The sequence below is a fragment of the Ictidomys tridecemlineatus genome, chromosome 9, assembly GCF_052094955.1.
Source record: "Ictidomys tridecemlineatus isolate mIctTri1 chromosome 9, mIctTri1.hap1, whole genome shotgun sequence".
NCBI lineage: Eukaryota > Metazoa > Chordata > Mammalia > Rodentia > Sciuridae > Ictidomys > Ictidomys tridecemlineatus.
In genome coordinates, this window is record NC_135485.1 from 19,533,924 (window position 1) to 19,556,434 (window position 22,511).

General features: G+C 33.3%; 1 protein-coding gene across 3 annotated transcripts in view; it reads left to right on the plus strand.

Moving 5' to 3' along the window:
* Positions 1–22,511, plus strand: part of Tbc1d19 (TBC1 domain family member 19) — a 141,658-nt gene that overhangs the window by 31,882 nt on the left and 87,265 nt on the right. The window contains exons 1-6 of one of the 3 annotated variants that reach the window (XM_040292567.2): positions 5,153–5,189; positions 14,437–14,511; positions 15,278–15,356; positions 15,650–15,713; positions 16,907–16,953; positions 20,352–20,462. In XM_040292567.2, the coding sequence (XP_040148501.1) occupies positions 15,282–15,356; positions 15,650–15,713; positions 16,907–16,953; positions 20,352–20,462 (297 nt within the window). In that variant the 5' untranslated portion in view covers positions 5,153–5,189; positions 14,437–14,511; positions 15,278–15,281. Of the gene's footprint in view, positions 1–5,113; positions 5,190–14,436; positions 14,512–15,277; positions 15,357–15,649; positions 15,714–16,906; positions 16,954–20,351; positions 20,463–22,511 lie in introns of those variants that run through there. The other 2 variants (XM_005318905.5, XM_040292566.2) reach the window with 2 other exon arrangements.

The following is a 22,511-nucleotide window of genomic DNA, read 5'->3' on the forward strand; positions in this document are numbered from 1 at the left end:
CACAGCTTAACCAGACTATTTCCAGTTTTTTTTTTTCCTTCTGAAATTAAAAGACACAGATGAAGGCCTGTGGACATATGCTTTAGATACACATTTTTTTTTCTAAATTAATATTTACTTTGCTTATTACTATCTTCCCCATTGGTTTTTGAATTCTTAAATAATATCAACTTAGGTGCTACCTATTAATTGAAGTTGACTGTGATTATACCTTTGGTGGTACTAATAATCAGAGGAATAGATATTTATCATGACAATAAGCTGCCTCCTGTATATAATTCCAAACATTGGATAATATGAGGATGTTTTATTAATGATTGCTATTTTTGTGACAATATATTCCTGAAAGCAGTTTTGTGTGGCAGACAGTAGGGACTATCTTTTTTTTTTTTTACCTGATAGCAGGGACTATCTTTCATTCATTATCATGTTTCCAACATTCTACATGATAGAACTTTAAATAAATATATTTTTAATAACTTGTTGGGAATTTTAAAGGAGCTCAGTAGTACTACCTTTCTTCCTCATTTTGTTTCTGAACAAATAGAAAGTTAAAAAGAAAACAAAATGGCAAATGGAAGATTGAAATTACACTTTATGACTGCTAAAGATTAGGTAGGAGAGCATAGCTTAGTGCAAAAGCAAAATGAGTGCCTCACCTAAACTCTAAAACTAAATAGACTTTATATTCCAGTCAGATACCAGTGTATCACCATGAGCATGTTCAGTTTATTCTTCCCAGATTTCAACATTGGATAAAGCATTTAAATTTATCTGTAGTATAGTGAGGACCTGGAGAGAGTTAGGGTGATGGAGTTCTTGTCACAGAGAAAGGCATATTCTAAGTGGGATGAAGTGTCTCCCCTAACATAAGTCAGGAGAATAAAGTGGACTTAGTATATTCTGTACCTTTTTTCATTAGCTACAACCATTAGATGGATGAGTAAAGAAAGTAAAAAGTAAAGTAGGAGTATTCATTAGGTAATACTAAATAATTGAAGCTAAACATGCATTCATGCCGAATAGGTGTGTGGAATACTTGGACTACACAGATAGGTTAGCTCTTCCCACTTCAGATTGTGTATTTTGGTTAATTATCTTTTTTGTTTATTTTAAGCAATTAGTTAAATATTTATTAACTAATCAGTGTTATAATAATGATAATTGACATTGCTGGCATGCTTATTTTGCAGCGGGTGCTATGCTAAGCATTTTATATACATTAGCTTGTTAATGTAGTCTTTGTAACAAGCCTGTGAAGTAGAATTTGTTATTATTACCATTTTACAGAAGAGAAAAAGGAGGCTTAGACCATATCTTAGTCTTTTTTGTGCTACTGTAACAGAATACTTGAGACTGGGTAATTTATAAGTAACAGAAATTTGTTGGCTCACAGTTCTGGAGCCTGGGAATTCCAATATCAAGGGTGGTAGCATTTGGTGAGAGCTTTCTTGCTGCATTGTCACCTTATGAAAGGCACTTGGGCAAGAAAGGGCAAAAGGAAGCTAAACTCTTCCTTTTGTAAAGCCTATGAGGGTGAAGACCTCATGGCCTAATCATTTCTCAGAGGAACTTTAATACTGTCACAAGGCAATTAAATTTCAACATGAATTTTGGAGAAAACAGACATCAAACCATAGTAGTCCACTTAAGTAACTTGTTGAAGATGATATATCTAATAAATAGCTGTGTTAGGGCTTGACCTCCAGCTATCTGATTCCAAAACCCATGGATTTTTACTGCGTCTGACGTATGTCTGTATTTTATCTTTTGACTGAATTAAAAATATTTTGGAATAAGAATTCTTATATTGTTTCTTTTAGTATCTCTAATAGCATCAAATAAGTGACATTGAGTCTATAAAATTATTGAGCCACCTAACCAATGCTAGCACATGATAAATATTTGTTAAATTGGGGAGACTTAATGTAATTATTAATTCTAACCTTACTACAAAGATTTAAATAAGACAGCCGAAATGTACTGATTTCTTTCTGTGTCTTAGTCTTCACTGCAATTTGTGCAGAACAGATTATGAAGAATTAGATGACTGTTATTTTCCCTTAAGGAATATAAATTAAAGAAGTAAATAAAACTTGAATAAAATCTTGGCTGAGGGATAACTCTTTCCTAGTATGCATTGGCCCTGGGTTTGATCCCCAGCAACATACAAAACCAAAACAAAACAAATGCCTTACTATATACGTATGTATGTGTGTAAATATATGAATGTGTCTAACATATACATATGTTATAACACAAATAGTCCACTATTGTAGCAGATAAATGTAAATGTCTACCATGCCTTAGAGAGGTATGAGTGTCAAGTAGCAAGGATCCTAAAATAGAAGCTGTTAGGATAATGGGTGCTTACACTAGACCACAAGGTTTTGAGTGAGTCTCTTCATGGCTTTCACTGAGAGAGTGCTTAAGCGGTGGACCTGGGTACCTCCAAAATTATGTGGTTCTCTTTTGCCCTCTTAGTTTTAAATACCACCTTTTGTTTATTCTCCGAGGTAATGAGAATAATGAATGAGTAAGCTAGATAATTATTGCTTTTATGAAACTTATTTCCCCCAGGGGCACACAGACTTTAAAGTGGTAACTAAGGTACAGTAAGTAAAAGAAGCACATAAGACAGGCACTTAACTAGACTTGGGGATGCCATGGTGGCTAACCAAAGGAAACAGTGTTCAGACTGAGATCAGAATCACTGAGCTAGAATTAGTAGAGAGAAAAAGCATTTTTGGCAGAAGGGACCAGCACTCTAGAAGTACAGAGGTAAAAAGAATGTGGCACTTTAGAAGAAAAAAAAAAGTTTGTATGGCTAAGAAGGTGAAGGGGTCTGGAAGAATCTAATATGTAGGCAGGGATGTGCTTACTTAAGACTTTGTAGACTGGATCCTACGAGGATTTGCGTCCTATGTTAAAATTTTTAGTGACAAAGATCACATTTGTATTTTACTCATTCAACAATATATTAGTTATCTAGTTATGTGCCAGACATTATATCTGACATTGGAAATACATTTGTTCATAAATAAAGAAAACATGATGCTGATTAACAGTCAAGCAAATTGGCAAGTAGGTTGCCAGTAGTCTGGAAGCAGAGAAAACTGGTTAGGAACTTGCTAGATGAGGGCAAGGAAGGTTTCATTGTTGCCTAAAATAAGTTTCTGTCAGTTGGTAGGGAAATATGAGGAGTATTGAGGGGGACAAGAAGCAGGAATCAAGGGTGTGATTGCCTAACAAGAGTGTGTTACCTAACAACTCTTTTCTCTTCAAATTACTAAATGTAAACTCTTATGAGGGCAAAATTTTAGAGTGTTTTGTTCACATTTCTCTCTCTTTTACCTTGAACACTTAGCTCTTTAAGTATTTCTAAATATGAAACACTTTCTGGTTGCCTCTTGTTACTTGTATTTTTGGATAAATTTCTTTGATTATTAAATAACTTTTAAAATCTTCAGTAAATGCTCTCAATTTTCAATCCTAAATTTTAAAATCTTTTTAAATTTAGATATAATGAAACACATGCCTCTTTATTACACAATGTGAGATAGTTTTAGATTATCTTGTATTTAAGATAAGCGCTACTAAGTTATCTAAAGACTCAGGGGTTTTTTTTGGCAGGGGTTTCCCCAGAGGCCTTCACTTCTATCTCATTGCTCTGCTTTTATTTTCTCATGGCACTTCCTACTACCTGATATTATGTATTTGTTTTCATAATTATTGACTGCCTTTTTTCCTAGAACGTCAGAGGTTTTCTAATTACTACCATATACTCAGTACTTAGAATGGCTCAAGTATTTATTTATTTTTAATTTTTAAATTAATTTTAAAATTTATATATGACAGTGGAATGCATTACAACTCTTGTTACTCATATAGAGCACAATTTTTCATATCTCTGGTTGTATACAAAGTATATTTACACCAATTCATGTCTTCATACATGTACCTTGGATAATAATGACCATCACATTCCACTATCATTTCTAATCACCCTCCCTTCCCCTCCAACCCCTCTGCCCTGTCCAGAGTTCATCTATTCTCCCATACTCACCCTCCCTACCCCAATATGAATCAGCCTCCTAATATCAGAGAAAACATTTGGCTTTTTGGGATTGGCTAACTTCACTTCGCATTATCTTCTCGAACTCCATCCATTTACTGCAAATGCCATGATTTTATTCTCTTTTATTGCTGAGTAATATTCCATTGTGTATATATGTCACATTTTATTTTATCCATTCATATATTGAAGGGCTTCTAGGTTGGTTCCACAGTTTAGCTATTGTGAATTGTGCTGCCATAAACATTGATGTGGCTGTGTTCCTGAAGTATACTGTTTTTAAGTCCTTTGGGTATAGACTGAGGAGAGGGATAGCTGGGTCAAATGGTGGTTCCATTCCCAGTTTTTCAAAAAATCTCCATACTGCTTTCTGCATTGGTTGCACCAATTTGCAGTCCCACCAGCAGCGAATGAATATACCTTTTCCCCCACATCCTCGCCAACATCAAGTATTTATTGATTAAGTAAATATATTTTCTTTGAAAACTATATATTTCGAATGGAAAATGTAATGTTGCTTGGAAAATAGAGTTCATAATGCCATAAAATTTTCAAATTTTGTTCAATTTGTGAGTTTATGTAATATATATATATAAAAAACATGATTAGTATCATAAGAAGTGTTTATATTACCATTTCAGTTTTTTAAAAATATATATCATTTAGACAAAGAAATTGGGAGAAATGAAATGATTTGATGTATTGATAAGTTAATGCATTTTTTAAACCTTAAAATTCCTCTTAATATTATAATATTTATGTGCTAAAATAGACATTTTCATGTGAGTAACTATAGAGATTAGCTCAGTTTATGAATTCAGACTATCAAGCAATTTAACTTCTAAAACAATTAAAAATTTTTCATTACTAGTGCAAAAAGAATTAAAGTTTTATTAGATTTTTGCACCCCATGTAAACACATAGAACAAATATTCTCTTTCATTTATAACATAGACTATAGAGGTAAATAACTTCTTATCAAGAGAATTAATTATCAAGAGTTCTTTATAATATTTAGCAGCTTCTTTTTGCTTGTAGGTATCCTTTACCTAGTCATCCTGCTGCACCTCCTGAACATCTCAAGGAACCTTTGGTATACATGAGGAAAGCTCAGGTTGGCTATTATTCATTTTAATTTTACTTTTTCATGCTGAGTTATGTAATTCAGAGTAAAGTTCTCATTGATATCAGGAGTACATGTTATTCATTATATGAAAGACTGGGTAGAACCACTAAAGTGGTGTCCCTAGTGCGTGCATACTCTTTATTTTCAATAACCAAGGATTATACCTATTTAACTCTAGTAATCCTGAAAAAAACTGAATAGAAGAGGGGAAAGTGTACTATACTGGCCATTTAAAATGTAATAAAATGATCATGTGACAATCTAGTTGTCATGTCTTATGATACTAAAAACATTAAATATGAATGAATCACATTTCCCAACTCTCTGTCCTTCACTGGCTTCACCTCCAACCTGGTTCACCTCCTTTTGTCAGAGTACTGTTCCTGAGCTGCCTTCTCCATGCTGGGTAGGGCTCTCTGACAGCCATTGCTGAGGTGCTCCCTCTTAAAATATCAAGCTTTAAAGTAGTGTTACTGACACTATATTTGAAATATGTTTGTTCTCACATACTAATGGATTGGCAATGACTAAGATCACTTTAAAATAATAAAATAATTTAAATGGAAAAGCTATTAAAATCTGTTAGGATAGAAACTCAATAAATAAGCTTTATCACATTTCCCCCCCAATTCTCTTATCTGTCCTTCACTGGGACAGCGTGGTCTTCCTCCCTTTGGCAGAGCCTTCTTCTCCATGCTGGGTAGGGCTCTCTGGTAGCCATTGTTGAAGTGCTCCATGGGCATCACAAAGAGTCGGACTTCACTCTCTAGAATAGCCTTGGAATTAGATTTTTAAAAGTTTTTATTATGAAAAATTTCAAATATACTCTGAAGAAACACCCACAAATGCATCACACAGCTTCAGTAATTATCATCATGATTTTGCTGCTCTTAAAAATTTTTTGCTGCTTTGAGTTCCATAATAGTAGATGATAGGTACATTTTAATTTTTCAACTTTTATTTTTATTTAAAAATCCTGAAAATTAGATGGTGAAAGAAGGCAATATAAACAAAAAATGTGGAGATATTTGAAGAAATATTTATATTTCTTTCTCAAGGTAGTATCTCTTAGGGTGAGATAATATTTACTTACTTATTTGTCATGAAACATAATAGTTAAATAATACACTTGTAAAAGAATTGTGTGGTCTTTGTTGCAGGGATTTAAACTCAAGAAACTAAAACTAAGAAAGTTGGGTCTAAATATTTTTTGGAATTTTCTAAAAGATATGAAGAAAGTATCAGTTTTAATATATTAAGTATAAGAAACAAAGGTTGGTTTTCTATCATGACTGAAGGAAGAGAAAGTCCATTATGAAAATAATGAGTTCATTCTTAAAGTATATCATCGTTTCTGATAAAAATCCATGTGAACGATAAAGGAATGTATCTTCTTTTCAGATTTATCCACTAGATTGGGGATTAACAAACTGTAGACTATGGTCCAAATTCAGCTTTCCTCCTATTTTTATAGTCCTGGAAAGCTAGGAATTTTTAAAACATTTTTAAAGGTTGAAAAATCAAAATCAAAATAATACAAAAAAAAAATCTACCCTGCACAACCAACAGAGTGGCCACAATTGAAGACTGACAAGACAAATATTGATAGGGCTATGAAGTAACCTGAATTCTTACACTTTGTTGATGGGCATGTAAAACTCCCATGGTACTGCTTTAGAAAAAGTTTGAGAATTTATTGTGAAAATAAACACATGTGACTTTTATGAGCAGACATTTCTCTTCCTAGTTATTTACCCAAAGTAAAGGAAAGCAAGTGTCCACAAAAAGACTTGTTGAAGAACTTCCATGGAAGCTTTATTCGTATGAGTTTCAAATTGGAAATGGCCCAGCTGTTCATCAGTTGGAAGAATAAATAACAAATTATATCCTTCAATTAATTGGCTATGATTGAAGAATAAATAGAAATAAACAGTTGATAGACCAATGTATCAGTAATGTATCAATGAATATCAATAATGTATTGATTCAATAAATTTGAAAACATTATTTTGGGTAAAAGAAAGTTTTACTTAAAAATATATACTTTTTTCCATTGAAGTGAGGTTCTAAAATGGGGAAAAATAATCATGGTGGAAACAGAACAATTATTGCCTCTGAGAGTTTGAGGGTGGAGATTTATTGGGAGAAATACAAAGGAATGTTCTGTGAGTGACAGACATGTTCAATGTCTTGGTAATGGTTTAGGTTGTACATGTGTTATGTATTTGCTAGACCTCATGGAAAGGCATACTTATATGTGGCATTTGTTTTATGCAAATTTTACCTCAAGAGAAACAAAAATGAGCTAAAAATATTGAACTATAGTTAATGATGCATGTTGAAGTATTAGGGGAAGAGTATAATAATGTCTGCAACTTACTTAGAAATGCAAGCAAAAATAAGATGAATTGTTAGGTGCAAAGACAAATGGATAGGTATTAGAAACATGAGAAAGTATTAATTGTAAAATGTTGATGGTAGAATTTAGGTCTTCTGTACATGAATGTTCACTGAAATGTTATTTTCACCTTTTATGTATATTTGGAAAGTTTTATAATAAGTTGTAAGGGGGAGAAATAATAAGTAAATTAATTTAAAAAGAATGGTGCAGGAAAATTTTAGGAATTAATACATTTTGCTGGAAAATAGTTATATTCATTCATTTGCAATTGTCTATAGTTGCTTTTACAATATGGCAGAGTTAAGTAGTTCCAGTCATGACCTTGAGCCTGCAAAATCTAAAATATTTACTATTTGCCTTTTTATAGAAGGTCTGCCAACCCCTGCACTAAATTATTCATTAAATAATAAATATTCATTAAAAACAGTGACTGTGCTTTTTGCACTCAGCATCTAGCATAGTGCCTAGACCACAGAACACTCTCAAAAATGTTTGTTGAATTTATTCTTTAACCATTGTCATATGATTTTTATTATTGATGCTGACCTTGATCACCTGGCTGAGGTAGTATTTTGTGAGTTTTCTCCACTGCAATATCCATACCCCCTACCTTTTTACACTGTATTCTTTGGATGAAAGTCACTATGTATAATCCGTATATGAATTATCTCTTCTTCCAGTTAGTGTATGCCTATCTTCCTGTGTTTGTTCTCCATGGGACATCCAGTTCTTTAGTTTCCTGTTCCCTTGGGCAGTTCTCTTCTCTGAATGAAAACTATTTAGTCTGGACTTCACGATGCCATTCATTCCATCATGTTCTCTCTTGCACTTCATAACCTCTTACTCTATTTTGTTTGCTGTTCTAGTCCTCAGACTAAGGCCACTTCTGTTGTCTACGTTTCTCCCAAACTATTGACTACTTTAGGGGAAAATTACATAATTAATTGTTAATCATTAATCTAAATTCATGTCTTTTTTTTTTTAACTTTCAGTGGATTCTTTGTGCTGCCTGCTAATGCTTTTTCATTCTTTACTTAATATCTGGTTTATATTTAGATTTTCTAAAACCTTCCCATACCTGGGTGGCTTGTTGAGAGCCACAGCCAAAGGGGCCCCAGCAAACTTCCAGCTGCCAGCTGATGATTGGCTCACAGTTGCCCCAGCAACATCTAGCTGATTGGCTCCTCTGCGGTGATGTTCATTGGGCTGTTTCCCTGCCCTTCAGACTGCCAGCTGATGATTGGCTCACAGCGGCCCCAGCAACATCTAGCTGATTGGCTCCTCCACGGAACTGCTCACTGGGGGACTTCTTTGGCTCCGCCCACGTGACCCAGCCAATCAGCCTCAAGAGCAGGAGGATTGGGGGAGGTGGTGGGGTTGGTGTGGGTGAGAGGCTTGTGGAAGCCGGTGGTGGCAGTTGGGCTCTGAGGGTTTTTTCCCTGAGGAGCTGTTTTGCTTGGCGTTTGTAGTTCTAAAAATAAAGTTAGTTTCTTTTGACAAGTGGCTCCTGAATTGTGCCCAGCCAGACTGCGGCAGTGGCTCCCATTTCTATCACTGTCTTACTCATTTTTAGCATTTGCCATTTACTTTATTAAGAATATTCAGGGGCTGGAGTTGTGGCTCAGTGGTAGAGCACTTGCCTGGCATGTATGAGGCCCTGGGTTCGATCCTCAGCACTGAATATAAACAAACAAATAAATAAATAAAATTTAAAAATCCATTTACAACTAAAAAATTAAAAAAAAAATTCAGGTTGTTTTATTCAAGTCACCATAGCTTCCCTCTTTTTTACTGCCACATCTCTTTTTGCTCCATTCCTCTGAAATGAACTATCTGCTTAAATGTGAGATTAAGCTCAACATTTCTAAAACTGAGTTTATTTTGTTCTTAAAGTGAGCATCTCTTCCTAACCTCCCTATTTATTTAATAGATAGCCATCAGTATTACAATAATTCAGACTGAAATACCTTTGATCTCTGTTTTTTTTTATGCAAATAGCCACAAAGTTTGATAAATTATTTCCTATAGTCTTATAGTCTGCTCTTTCTTTTCATTGCCATATATTGATGATGATGATGATGATAATGTTGGTATTGATGATTTCTATTGAGTGCTTACTTTTTTCAGACATTGTGCTTTAATCTTTGTTATTCTTGTACTTTTCAACTTTCAATCTATCTTCTCTTGTCATCTCCTTAGATACTCTTAATACTATTACCTTGAATTACAAGAAGATGAACCCTTATAACATATCTCACTGCCTTTTAATATGTCTTCAGTGAATCCAAATTGCTTAACAAATGAAATTCCTTCTCCAAAGCTGAGCACTTAAGAATTTTTACTATCTGTCCCCAGCTTCCCTTTCCACATTGTCAATCTCTGCTATCTTAAAACTGTCCTGTGTACCTATCCAAATGATTCTTTCTCTTTCCCTTTTGCATTAACACTTTCAGTATTTTGTTTTCCTGTCCTGGAAAGCCCTTTCTGCTTACTTGCATTATGAAAATTCATCTATTGTGTGAGAACCAGCTCAGATGGCATCCCTTTTTGATTTACTGTGTAATTTCACTCTCTTACTTTGTATTCTCTTATCATTTTATAGATCTCCTTTTACAGTTGCATTCTTTAGTAATTTCTGCTACATCTTTCTGACTTTTGTTTTATTTCTTTTCAAAGAATTAACAGTTTAAAGGAGTTTAGTGAGTTTGTGTTGGATTATCAGTAAATGAGTTTGCTGTTTCTTCTATACATTATTACAATATTTAACTTTAAAAATATTTACTGAATTCCTATTGAGTAGAAGACACTATCTTGTAGAGATTTAGATATAAATTAGACACAAATTCTGCATTTAGGTAACTACATGTTTTATAATTGAAATAAGACTTGTACACAAGTAGCTGAAATACAAGGCAGAAAGTGTTATGTGATAAAAAGGAAGTGCCCAGGAAGTCTTGTAGCAGAACTGGAAAGGACAGGGTATGGGTGTTTTCTTAACAGGTTGTTCTTTGCTCTTTGTAATAAAAAAAAACAAAAAACAATGTTGACTTCAATCACCTGACTGAGGTAGTGTTTGTGAGTTTTCTCTACTATAATATTAATTTTCCCCCCTCCTCTTTCCACACTATGCTCTGGATGGAAATCACTATGTACAGCCCACACCTAAGGAGTGGGACATTTTTCTTCCACCTCCTTGAGGAAAGAGTATGTACATATATTATTTGGAATTCCTTTGTATAAGTTGTCTCTTTTCCCTCATTTATTTGTTTAATCATTTATTTATATCAGTATAGAGTTATGGCTTGCTTTATTTATTTATTTTTATGGAGCTGGGAATAGAACCCAGGGCCTTGTTCATGTTCAATGCTCTACCATTGAGATACACCTGCAGTCTAGACTCATGGATATTTATTTTATACTTGAGATTTTAATCCAGTACTACTTTATTTTGATGTTAACAATTAATTTGGCATGTTAAAGCAAGCTCAGAGTTCTGCTATGAAGAATGCTGTTTATTTTTATTTATTTCAGTGTTATTCAAAGTTGTGTGATCTTAAAACCCTATTTCCATGTAAAATACATTGGGGATGCTTCAAAGAAAGTAGTATTTGAAGAAGCTTAAGTATGATGTTTATAAGTGCATGAATTTTCTTGTGAACGAATACTAGTCAGCATATAGAGCTCTAATTATTTGCCACGTACCATTTTGGTGCTTTAAAAGTATCCACTTCTTTAATATTCATGACAACTCTGTGAGGCAAGTTATTATCAATTCAGCAATATTAGCAAAAATGAGAATCTTGTTATTTATATAGTACTTACTTCTTATTCCCTTCCTAACTGGTCTTTCTGCCTTCTGTATTGTCACCCCATTTCTTAAAATTTTTAAGACTTTCAAGAGAGAGTTTTTCAACTTTACTATAGCTTACAAGGCAATAAACGGTCTTGTGCCTCTTTACTATTTCAGTGTCATTTCTTGTCTTCTCACACTGTCCATCCATTCCTTCCATTCATCTCGCCATTCTCTTCTCTCAAATAGTGTGTAATCTCCTTCGTTTGCTCCAGCAGAACTTTTGCTTATACCATTGCTTCTACCTGAAACTGCCTCCTCTCAATCCCATATATTTCTGGATAACTTACATCATTTAGGTTATAAGGTGAGATGACAGTTTCTTTAGGAAGGTTCTCTAACTCCCAAATCTCAGATACTCAGGTTTTCCTGTGTCTCCCATCTTCTGCCCAGTGCTTTCACACCACAATATTTTAATTGTTTATATTGTCACATAAATTCTGTGGTCTCTATTTTCACCACTGTGTCTCTGGCTCAGTGCATGGATCATGGGAGGTGCTCAATGGATATTTCGGTAAATTATGATTTAATTAATAATTAATTAAACAAAAATAGAAAATTTACCCTACTATTAAATATTCATACAGTTTAAATTTCACCTCTAAAATATTACATAAAGGAAACAATCAGAAACATTGAAATTTATGTTCATGATCATAGTAAGGAATCTATCCAGTCCAAACTCTGGCAGGTATTCATCTCTGATCTACTTTCACTTGATGATTTCTGGGACTGGGGAACACCTGATTTCATTAAGTCTTATTGTGGTTAAAACTTTCTACTTGTTTGAATGCTTTGTTCTCATATTAAATGTCATATATTTATAACTTTTACTCACTGGTCCTAGTTTTGTGCTTTGTAGGTATTCGTTATGTTAATGAGTGAGTCCATGAGTGAAGAAGACATGAATGAATCCACTTAGTAACAATTTGAGTTCTTGAGGGAACCTAAAGTATGATCTAGCTTGAAAGCAGTCATTTGCTTCTGCATCTTGGATTTCCCCTTATTGTCAGGAAATCCTATTCCTGTTTATGATGTCTATGGAAATGACTCCACTGATAACTCCAGACTTTGATGAAAATGACTTCTCTGACCTTCTAACTGAGATTCTTGCAAGGAGTACCTTGTAAAAGTCTTGACCACCTTTTCATTATCTAGGAAATGGAGAAGACATGGCCAACCACTGGGATCTCTTTTTTTATTATTTAAAAAAGGATTTTCAAGAAAGTGGTATGAGTTCCATTGACAACGAGAAGTTTTGTTATATCTAGCTTCTTGTTTCTTTGCTCATTCTTTTATGTTCTTTCTGATATACTTCTTAGGAACTTTTTATAACTCCTCTCTTGTTATTTGTGTATCAGTCTTATCTCCTCCCTCCTCCACCATAAAAGCAATGTATTTCTTAGTGAAACAAATGCTGTTTTATCAATCTTTAGTGGCATGTATTTAATTGGTGTCCAGTAAATATTTGTCAAATCAATGAATTTTCATTATTTGAAAAGTCAGATGTTATATATTATTTACTCTCATTCTAGCTATAAAAAGCCCAGGTTTTCTAAATTGAACATCCTTTTCCTCTTGTCTTCCCTAATTTTTAGTTCTGTTCTTTCTTTTGTTGTGAATTTTGTCTTAGTTCCTGTTTCTTTTTTGGATCAAAGAAAAAAATGATAAATATTTGATCAGCATTTCTTCAGTTCTTAAGTCTTTCTCATTCTGTTCTCATGTGTTTCTTTTTACGTTTCTACATTTGTAAAATGAGGGTAAAGAAACACATTTTATATATTTAAAAAAATAATATATGTAAGCACAAGTAAATTATATAGCCATTTTCTCTTCTCTTTCCCATTTAGAACTTTCTTCTGATGTCTAATTTGTTTCCAGTATATTTTTTCTTTTAACTGTTTTCACTATGTATAATATCTAATGTTAAATGTTAAGTGGTAAATCAAAATTCTTAGTACAGTGGGAGATCCACTTAGTAGAACTGTGATAAGTCACTTAAAAATGTACTTTATAAATTTAGTGTTAGGGTTAGGGGATCCTGGATTTAAAAAAAAAAAAAACTGTGTGTTTGGAACAGCTGGAAAATTTTGAATGAACTAAATATTAGACAATATTATGAAATATTGATAGTATTTTAGGAGTAATAACAGTATTGTGGTTTATAGAAGAAGGTCTTTACTCTAACATATTTAGGGGTGAAATGTCATGTTTAGAAAAATTACAGTGTAATAGCTGTACATTTTTATTTTAATAGGTTGTTATTGGGATTCGTAAGTATCATACATTTATAAAATAATTAAACTTAATTTACTCTTTTATTATCTGCATTTTCCCTAATGATGTTTATCATCATATGATTTATTGGCATTTTAAAATTTATCCACATTTCTATTCTCAACTAGAATGTCAGTTCTTTGAGGATGGAGACTTTCTGTTAATCACTGCTGTGTTAGCTTCCCATTACTATAAAAAAGCAACTCAGATGACTAACTTATAAAGACAAAAGGTTTATTTTGATACATGGTTTTAGAGGTTTCAGTCCATGATTGAGTAGACTCAGTGCTTTTAGGTCTCTGGGAGGGTTGCTGAAGAACATGTTGCAGGGAGCATATGGCAGAGTGAAACTGCTCACCTTATATCCACAACCCCCAACAAAGCCATGACTCAATTACCTAAGGACCTACACTTGGCCCCACCTCTCACAAGCTCTACCACTTCCCAATTGTGCCACCCTGGGAACCAAGTCTTTAATACTTTGGGAGACATTTAATATTCAAGTTGTACCACTGCTTAATTCACAGTACCAAGGATACGTGACACATAGTAAGCAGTAATCAGTATTTGTTGAGTGAACTTATGAATAAGGTTAACAGTCTCAACCAGCTTTACCATTTCTGTGTAATTCATAATAACTTTAATATTTTTGATTCGTTCCAGTGTTATTAATGAAAAATAATAATGAATTGTTCCTTATATTTTAGGGAAGTTGGGAAAAAAGAATTTTGAAGAGTTTAAATAGTATGTGCACTGAACTGAGTATCCCATTGGCACGAAAGGTACTTTTTAACATTTTTATACCTAAGTATTTTATTGTGAATTAATTACAAAAAAGAATGATGAAATTTTATAACTATTAGGCACATTATTTCTTTTTAACTAGTATATTAGCTTGTTTTAAAATAAAAATCTGTAAATGCCAATCATGTGGGTATATTCTATATAGATTTCTATTATGAATGCTTAATGATTATTCTAACAAACCTTTTTTGAGAATAAGTAGAAATGTGTAATTTATAGTATAGATTATTTAGACATTTAGCTATAAAAATTATGAGCATACTTAAAAGATTTTAATTACCTTTCATCTCCTTACATTTTGGCTAATTCAGCACAGTAGTCATAATCTTGAATTGGAGATGGAGTTTAGGCATACTATGATCTTGTAATAGGTAATGTAGTAGTAATATAGGAAATGAAAAATTTATCATCTCTTTGCAGAACTAGAATTCCCCTTAGATCTAATACTCAATATTAATCTTCACTCTGGGCTTTGGTGGGTTAGAAATGGGAAAGAAGAGAAAGATCATGTGGCACATTCTAGATTCTACATAGTTGTCCACAAATAAGAGAAAATGTTTCCCTTCATTTTATTCACCCTACCTACTATTTACCCATGTGGTTGACAGATATAGTGGATATTCTTTTGATAATATCCCAAGACAAGCCACTGAAGGCACCAGAACGGTGGTGTAAAAAAAGAATAAATTTATATGAAAACTGTCTAAATATGTAGTATTGTATAATATACTGTCTTTCATATAGGAAGATGATGCTACTGACTCACAGTCACACTCTCTTGGCCAGTCCCCCTTGCGATGCATTTCTGAGATTGCTGGATGGGGTAAGAGATGTAGTACGTGGCTGAGGAGCAGTTTTTATTTGTGAAATTTACTGGCCAGTACAGATCATTTATCTTCTTTTCTTGGACTCATTAGCACCTTGAGACTAGATATAATGTCATAGTTAAATAATTAATTTAAGTGTAATTCCAAAAAGTTTGACCATATTTAATAAGATTATTTTTCCTTCTGTTATGGTAGATTATTGAATTTTTAAAGAAGTTATTGATTCTTATTTTTAAACTGCATTGCTAAGTTTCAAAAATAAAACCAATGTGAAATTTACCTTTTTTAGAGACCAGTTGGAGAACAAAAAGAACTTCTCAATAAATGGAATGAAATGGGAACTGATGAACCAGGTACATGAAGAATTTTCTTCAAAATGGAGTAATGGGAAAAGAATTGTCTTCCTCACTATGATTCCAGAATAACACAATAAGTAATACTCTTGAAGGATAACAACTTTTCCTCCCCACTGATTTTTCTGTCATCTGTTTTGTTTGCTTATACTCCTACTTTGCAATTTAAGAATTCCTAACTTTGATCTGTGTTTTCCATTATTTTGAGGCTATTTAAATTGGTTATCCTTTTTAAAAAGTAACATTTTAAAACATTTTTACAAAAGAGTAAACAAAATTTACTGATTCCCAAGACTCTTATCTTTTAATTAAGGTAAAAAATGTTTACCATTTTTGTTGGTGCATTATAATTATACATAATAATAGAATTCATTATGTCATATTTGTGTAAGCATATAATTTGATTAGTCTCATTCCCCTGTACCTTCCCTTTCTCTCTCTCCTCCTTTACCCTCATCTGCTTGCTCTACTGATTTTCCTTTTATTTTTATTATTATTTTAGTGCATTATAATTGTATATGAAAACTGTATTCATTATGGTATTTTTGTACTTAGATATAGCATAATTTGTTAGATGTCATTCTCCAATAGTTCCCCATCCCTTTCTCTCCTTTATCAGTTTCCCTTCTATTTTTATGAGATCAAATCAAGGTAAAAATTGTGTAACAACTGTACTTCATTTATTATGATAAATGAATACCTATAATTGTACAGACAGACAAATACATATTCATTCTCCTGCCCTCCCTCTACTGCATTAAAAAAAAAAAAGTCAAGGCAATAGGTTAAGAAATAAGTGTCTTAATAGAAGAAGCGGTGCACAATTAGAATTGAAAAGGGGAAACAGCTCAATATAACTAGAGGAATTCACTAATAATGCATTGTTTATATTCCAAGTACTTGGAGAATTCCCATATAGAACCTTTATATTACAAGGACAATGTTTTGTTAACTCACTTCTAAATAATTTATTTTAATTTATCCATGAGACTTAATTTTTTCTATAATATGCCATTTAGGCTGGAAGGAGAGAGATTGTATTCATTTTTTTATCCCAATATTTAACACAAATAATCAGTACTCAGCAAGCATTTGAATTAATCTGTTTGCACAGAAACAGAGGAAAGAGTCATTTATTACTACTAAGATTTCACATATTAACTGAAATTTTGTTTTAATCTATCTTATTCTAGATTTAAGCCTTTTCCGACCTGTATATGCACCTAAGGATTTTCTTGAGGTAGGTTCAGTTGGATAATTATACATATACAGATGAAGGAATAATGTGAGAGAAATGATAATGTAAAAAATATCTCCAGGCAGAGAAATCATCCTGTAAAATACCCTAGAGCCACTGAAAGAGTGGAATGGCATCAGAGTTGTGTTTGGATTGCTCCTTGAAAATATATTGGAATATGGAAAGATTAGAGGCAGATAAATTAAGTAGGAAGATTTTACTTAACAAATAAGTGATTATAAATCATGTAGCCTGCAGCCTGCACATATCGGTATTCAGTACATCTTTTCCTTTTTTATTCCTTCCCTGTTTTAGGTGTACAGGGAAGGAAAGTATGAGGGGTCAAACTGAAAAAACAGCATTGGAAATGGAAAGAATTTAACAGAGTTGAAGAAGATTTTAAGGAAGATTTGGGAACTGAGTAGATATGGGACTATGATAAAAAGAAATGATAATGCCTCCCATTGTCTAGATTGGGTAGTTGGGCAGAGGTATTTGCTTGGGATGGAGAATATAGGAGGAGGGACATGTCCATTAGTGAAGATGAGTGTAGTTAAGTTTGAGAGGTATAGCAAACATCTAAGTGAAACTCATTGGGCAATGGGAACTCGTTTTAATTCACCCAAGTTTAATTCTACTCTTTCTCTTGGATCTTGGGTGTAATACTGTCAGTTTTACCTTTAAAATGATATCCAGTTCTTATCATCACTACTACTGCCACCTCCAGGCTATCATCTTTCATTTGGACTATGTAGTAGTGACTGAACTGGCCACTACTTGTCCACCTAGAATCTGTTCTTAGCACAACTTTCAAATGAAATTTAAATGCAGTTCAGAACTGGTCACTCTTCTGTTATTCAGTGGCGTCCCATCTTATTCTACATAAAATCCAAAGTTATGACAGTGGCCCAAAACACCCTCTTTAATCTGATGCTCCATCATATCTCTGAGTTTATTTCCTGTTACTTTTCCTCCTGATTTGTTCTATTCCAGTCATGTTAGCCTCATTGCTTTCCCTCAACTTTCTTCCAAATACCGCCCTGCTTGTTCCTTCCTTCCTCATATTTTTGCTTAAATATCACCTCGGCTAAGCACCCCCTAACTTCCTGATTGGATTTCTTTATGTCTTTCCAGCTTTTTCTATACAGCAATTATCGTTTGTCACCCATTCTTTCTTTATTTTGCTTATTGGCTGCTTTCTACCATAACAATGGAAGGTTGGATGGAGGTTTTCTTTCTGTTTTGTTCATTGCCGCAACAATTACACAGTGTCAAGGAATTGACAACAAGCACAGGACTTCATAGGGTCACCCCATTAGACTTTTTTGCAGCACGAGTAAACACAAAGAAACTTACATTTCCAGCAGCGTTCCATCTGTCCTTTGTTAGTTGCATAACATATGCTTTGTTCTTTGGTTATAAAGTATCAAGATCATGAAGGCTATCTTGGTCTGTTAAATCAGGGACAAGTTTTTCAAGAGGGTCTTTTATACCCCCATTGGTTAAATCAGGTGCCAAAAAATTTTTTCAAAATATAACATAAGTAAGCAAATATGGAATATTTCCAGGGAAGGTGTGGATATTAATTAGCCCATTACAGACGATTAGTTAGTATATGTCTTCTCATCTTGACTAACGGGTCGCATTACGAGATTTACAGGTATCCCTGGAGGTAAGAACAAAGCTACCACAAACCAGCTATGAATTAATTCTATCCTTAACTGCTCTGTCACTAACAGGAAGAATAGTGCTTAGCACATAGTTACTTAAGGACTGGAATTTCATGTAATTTTTACAAAGATAACTTTGTAATAGCTTATAACATCTTGTTTCCTTGAGGACTATTGCTGAATTTGTTCTTTTATTAATCATACTGAGATATTTTTCTTTAATTCAATAATATTTTCTTAATTATATCTGCATTTCTAATATTTTCTCTTTTCTGTTATCCATATATTCAGTTTCTTCTCCACTTGCTGTTTTCTGCTTGGGAATTGTCATGCAGTATAATTTTTTATTTATGTAATTAGGCTAAAGTTATGCTGTTCTATACTAATGTACATTCAACATTGTTTGTTAAAACAAACATTATTTGTTAAAACAAACACCATTGATATTTCCAATTGTGATATAATATTTATAATTTTAGAAAAGTCATTTGGCCTCATAACTCATTCCATTTTATCAGCCATTGGTTACCAACTCCTGTTGCCTTCTTCAGATATCATGGTGTTCTGTCATTATAATCTCCTCCACTGGACTTTTTGTGGTTTCTTTTTCTCAACAGTCTCAATTAAAAATATTTTTAGGTTATTGTTATTCTGTCCAGAAAAATATATGTTGTTAGAAAAATAACAAAACATTACCAAAGATGGGACTGGGGTTGTGGCTCAGTGGTAGAGCACTGGGTTTGATTCTCAGCACTGCATATAAATGAATGAATAAAATAAAAGTCCATCAAAAACTAAAAAAAAACATTTAAAAAGTTACCAAATAATAAATTTATCTATATATCCTTACATAGCAGTAACCATATTGTTACTATACTTTTTATTTTATTTTTGTTTTTTTGGCACTGGAATTGAACTCAGGGATACTTTACCACTGAGTTGCATCCCCAGAACTTTTCATTTTAATTTTGAGAACTAATAATGTTATAAACATTTTTCATAGCCATTATATAAATGGAAGCCTATTAGGCTATATTTTATTATATGAATTAACCCTAATTTACTTAAGTCATCTCCTCTAATAAGATATTTAAGTTGTCTCATATTCTTCTGTTATAATAGTGCTTGATTAATAGTCTTTCATTGTCCAAATTTCATATGGAATGCACTGCATGAAATTTCATATTCATATTCCATACTCATAGAAGTAAGATTACTAGATTTTAAAGGATATACAAATATCTAAGATGATTTTTATCTGCAAACTTTTGAAAGCTGTAACAGTCTTTTTTCTTAGCTGTGCTTTTGAAATTTCTCCTTTTGTTTTTGTTTGTTTTGTTGGATTTGGTTTAGAGGAGATACCCTGCAATGTTATTCTACCATCTTCCTCAAAATCTTATCATTTTCTGTTTTTAAAAGTCTTGGAGTTCATTTTAAAAATTTTTTTGGTAACTACTTCCATGTTATAATCAATTTTTATTTTCTTCACTATCAAAAGATTTTTTTTCTAACTAAATTCTTAACTTTTTAATTTTATAAAGTAGATAATTAATTAGGATATTAAAATCATTTTAAAAGCGTATTTATGGTATTGTATTTTAATATTTCAATACAATTTTAAAATGTGATTAAAATATATGTATAACTCCAAACAGTTTTTAATTTTTTACTGATGTACCAAGAATATCACTGCTTGACAATTAACCAATTTTGTTGGATTTGTTTTTAAAGGTATTAATTAATCTTCGAAACCCAAATTATGAAAATGGTGATTCTCTTAGTTTCAGGACTCATTTGGGTTTAATCCAAGTTCCTCTGAAAGTAAAAGACATTCCTGAATTGGTAAGTATAGGCATTTTAAAATAAGTTAATGCACTTTAGAAGATAGCCATTAAAAATATTATATTGCAGCATGTGTCTAAGGTAATAGAGTAATGTACTCATTAAACAAATTAATAAAAGTAACATTTCTTTTTTATTGCAAATATGTACATAGACAAAGTGGGGTGCTTTTCTTGTAGAACTCAAAGTGAGTTTACATTGATCTATAAGTGCTTTTGCTTATTTCTTATTTTAATAAACAGCATAGATTTATAAGACGGTTTATGGAGATTCAGGTTCCTGTTTTATGGCTATAAAAATGATTGGAACAAATAGTGAGTTTTATAAAATTATTTTTAAGCAACTACATTTTATTTAATTTAACCAGCTTCATGGAGCTTGTAACATGGTGAGGCACTGAAGGAAACAGGGAAATAAGGATGAATTAGTGACTGCCATTGCTCTGGAGACCATCACATTTCAGAGAGAGGTATTAGCTTTAAAATGAAATATAGGGCTGGGCGCAGTGGCTCATGCCTGTAATCCCAGCTGAGGCAAGAGGATCAGGAGTTTAAAGCCAGCCCCAGCAACAGACAGGTGCTAAGCAACTCAGTGAGACCTTTTCTCTAAATAAAATACAAAATAGGACTGGGAATGTGGCTCAGTGGCCCAGTGCCCCTGAATTCAATCCCTGGTACTCCCCTGCACCACCAAAAAAAAAAAAAAAAAAAAAAGAAAGAAAAAAAAGAAATATAGGGAGATGGTAGAGTTAATGTATTTTCAATTCTTCTTCATTAATCACCCCCAAACCAATAAGGAGTACTGAATGTAACTACTATCTGTGTTTAAATAGGAAACACCTTAGAACTCTGTGCTTTAGTGTTTTAAAGGAGAGCTCATTTTAGGGGAAAGGCCAAACCTGAATACCTCTAGAAGATGAAAAATGTGGATGAGAGGTGTCCGTAATCAATTCAATCTTTTAACTCCAAATCCAGCATTTTGTGTTGCTTTATTATTTCTAGAACTGGACCCTGTAAGCACTTTCCCCTTATCAGCTGGCCTAATGTTAGCCTTTGTCAATAGAAAGTTCTAGAAAGATACTGTTGGGGTGTAATATGAGGAAAGAGCCTCCCTTCGTGGTTCCTGTGTGCAGAAACGAGCCGATACGCATGCAAGAGGCCCAGTAATACTCTTTCAGCAGCGCTCAGCAGCCTAGCTCCTGAGACTATATTTTTGTGTTGTTGTTCTGCCCCTTTTGGGCACTACTCTCTGTTTTTGTGGCAGCCACTTCCTCTTCATAAATGTCTAAATCGTGGCTTTGAGGACTGCTAAGTTCTTAATTCCTTCTTTGTTTACTCTCATTCAATTGACACGTCATAGTTTCTGCATTTACTAGTTCTGTTTTTCCTTCTTTACATTTCATTACTGGTTTCATAACTAAATACTGACTTACACAAGAAGGAAAATTATTTTCTCCATAGAACCTGGAAGGGCTCAGGAATAAGACACTATGTGTCACAGAGGCCATGGTGATCCAGAAGACTGAAAATAGAAAGTATGTGGAAGTCTGGGTCAAGAAGATATAGACTCCAAGATTCCAACCCCTGTGCATAGTTAGGTAACTCTTTCCCCACAGGAGATCAGATGTATATTCACCAGACACAGAATCAGAAAGGCTATAAACTCAGAAACTGTAGACATAGACAGGGCAAGTATCAGGCATGGAAAACAGAAGGATTAAAAAATATTCTGCCAAATAGTGAGAATAATACACTTATTCCTATTACCACTACTGTGCCTTTCCATCCTCCACCGTCTCTAGAATACCAGAGAAAAGACTAACATATGTAAAGAACCCTTATAAAAAACAGACTGGCTGGCTATACAGTAGCCTCATGGTGAAGCCCAGCTCACTGTATGTCTAATCCTTGAAGACTGAGCTTCCAGGCAGTTTTTTTATTTCCTTATTTCTAAATATGAATGAACAACCTTGGATCCCTAGACATTTGAACTCTTCTAATTTGAAAGGCAAAGACCACAACTAAATCCAAGAAAGAAACTCCCAAAACA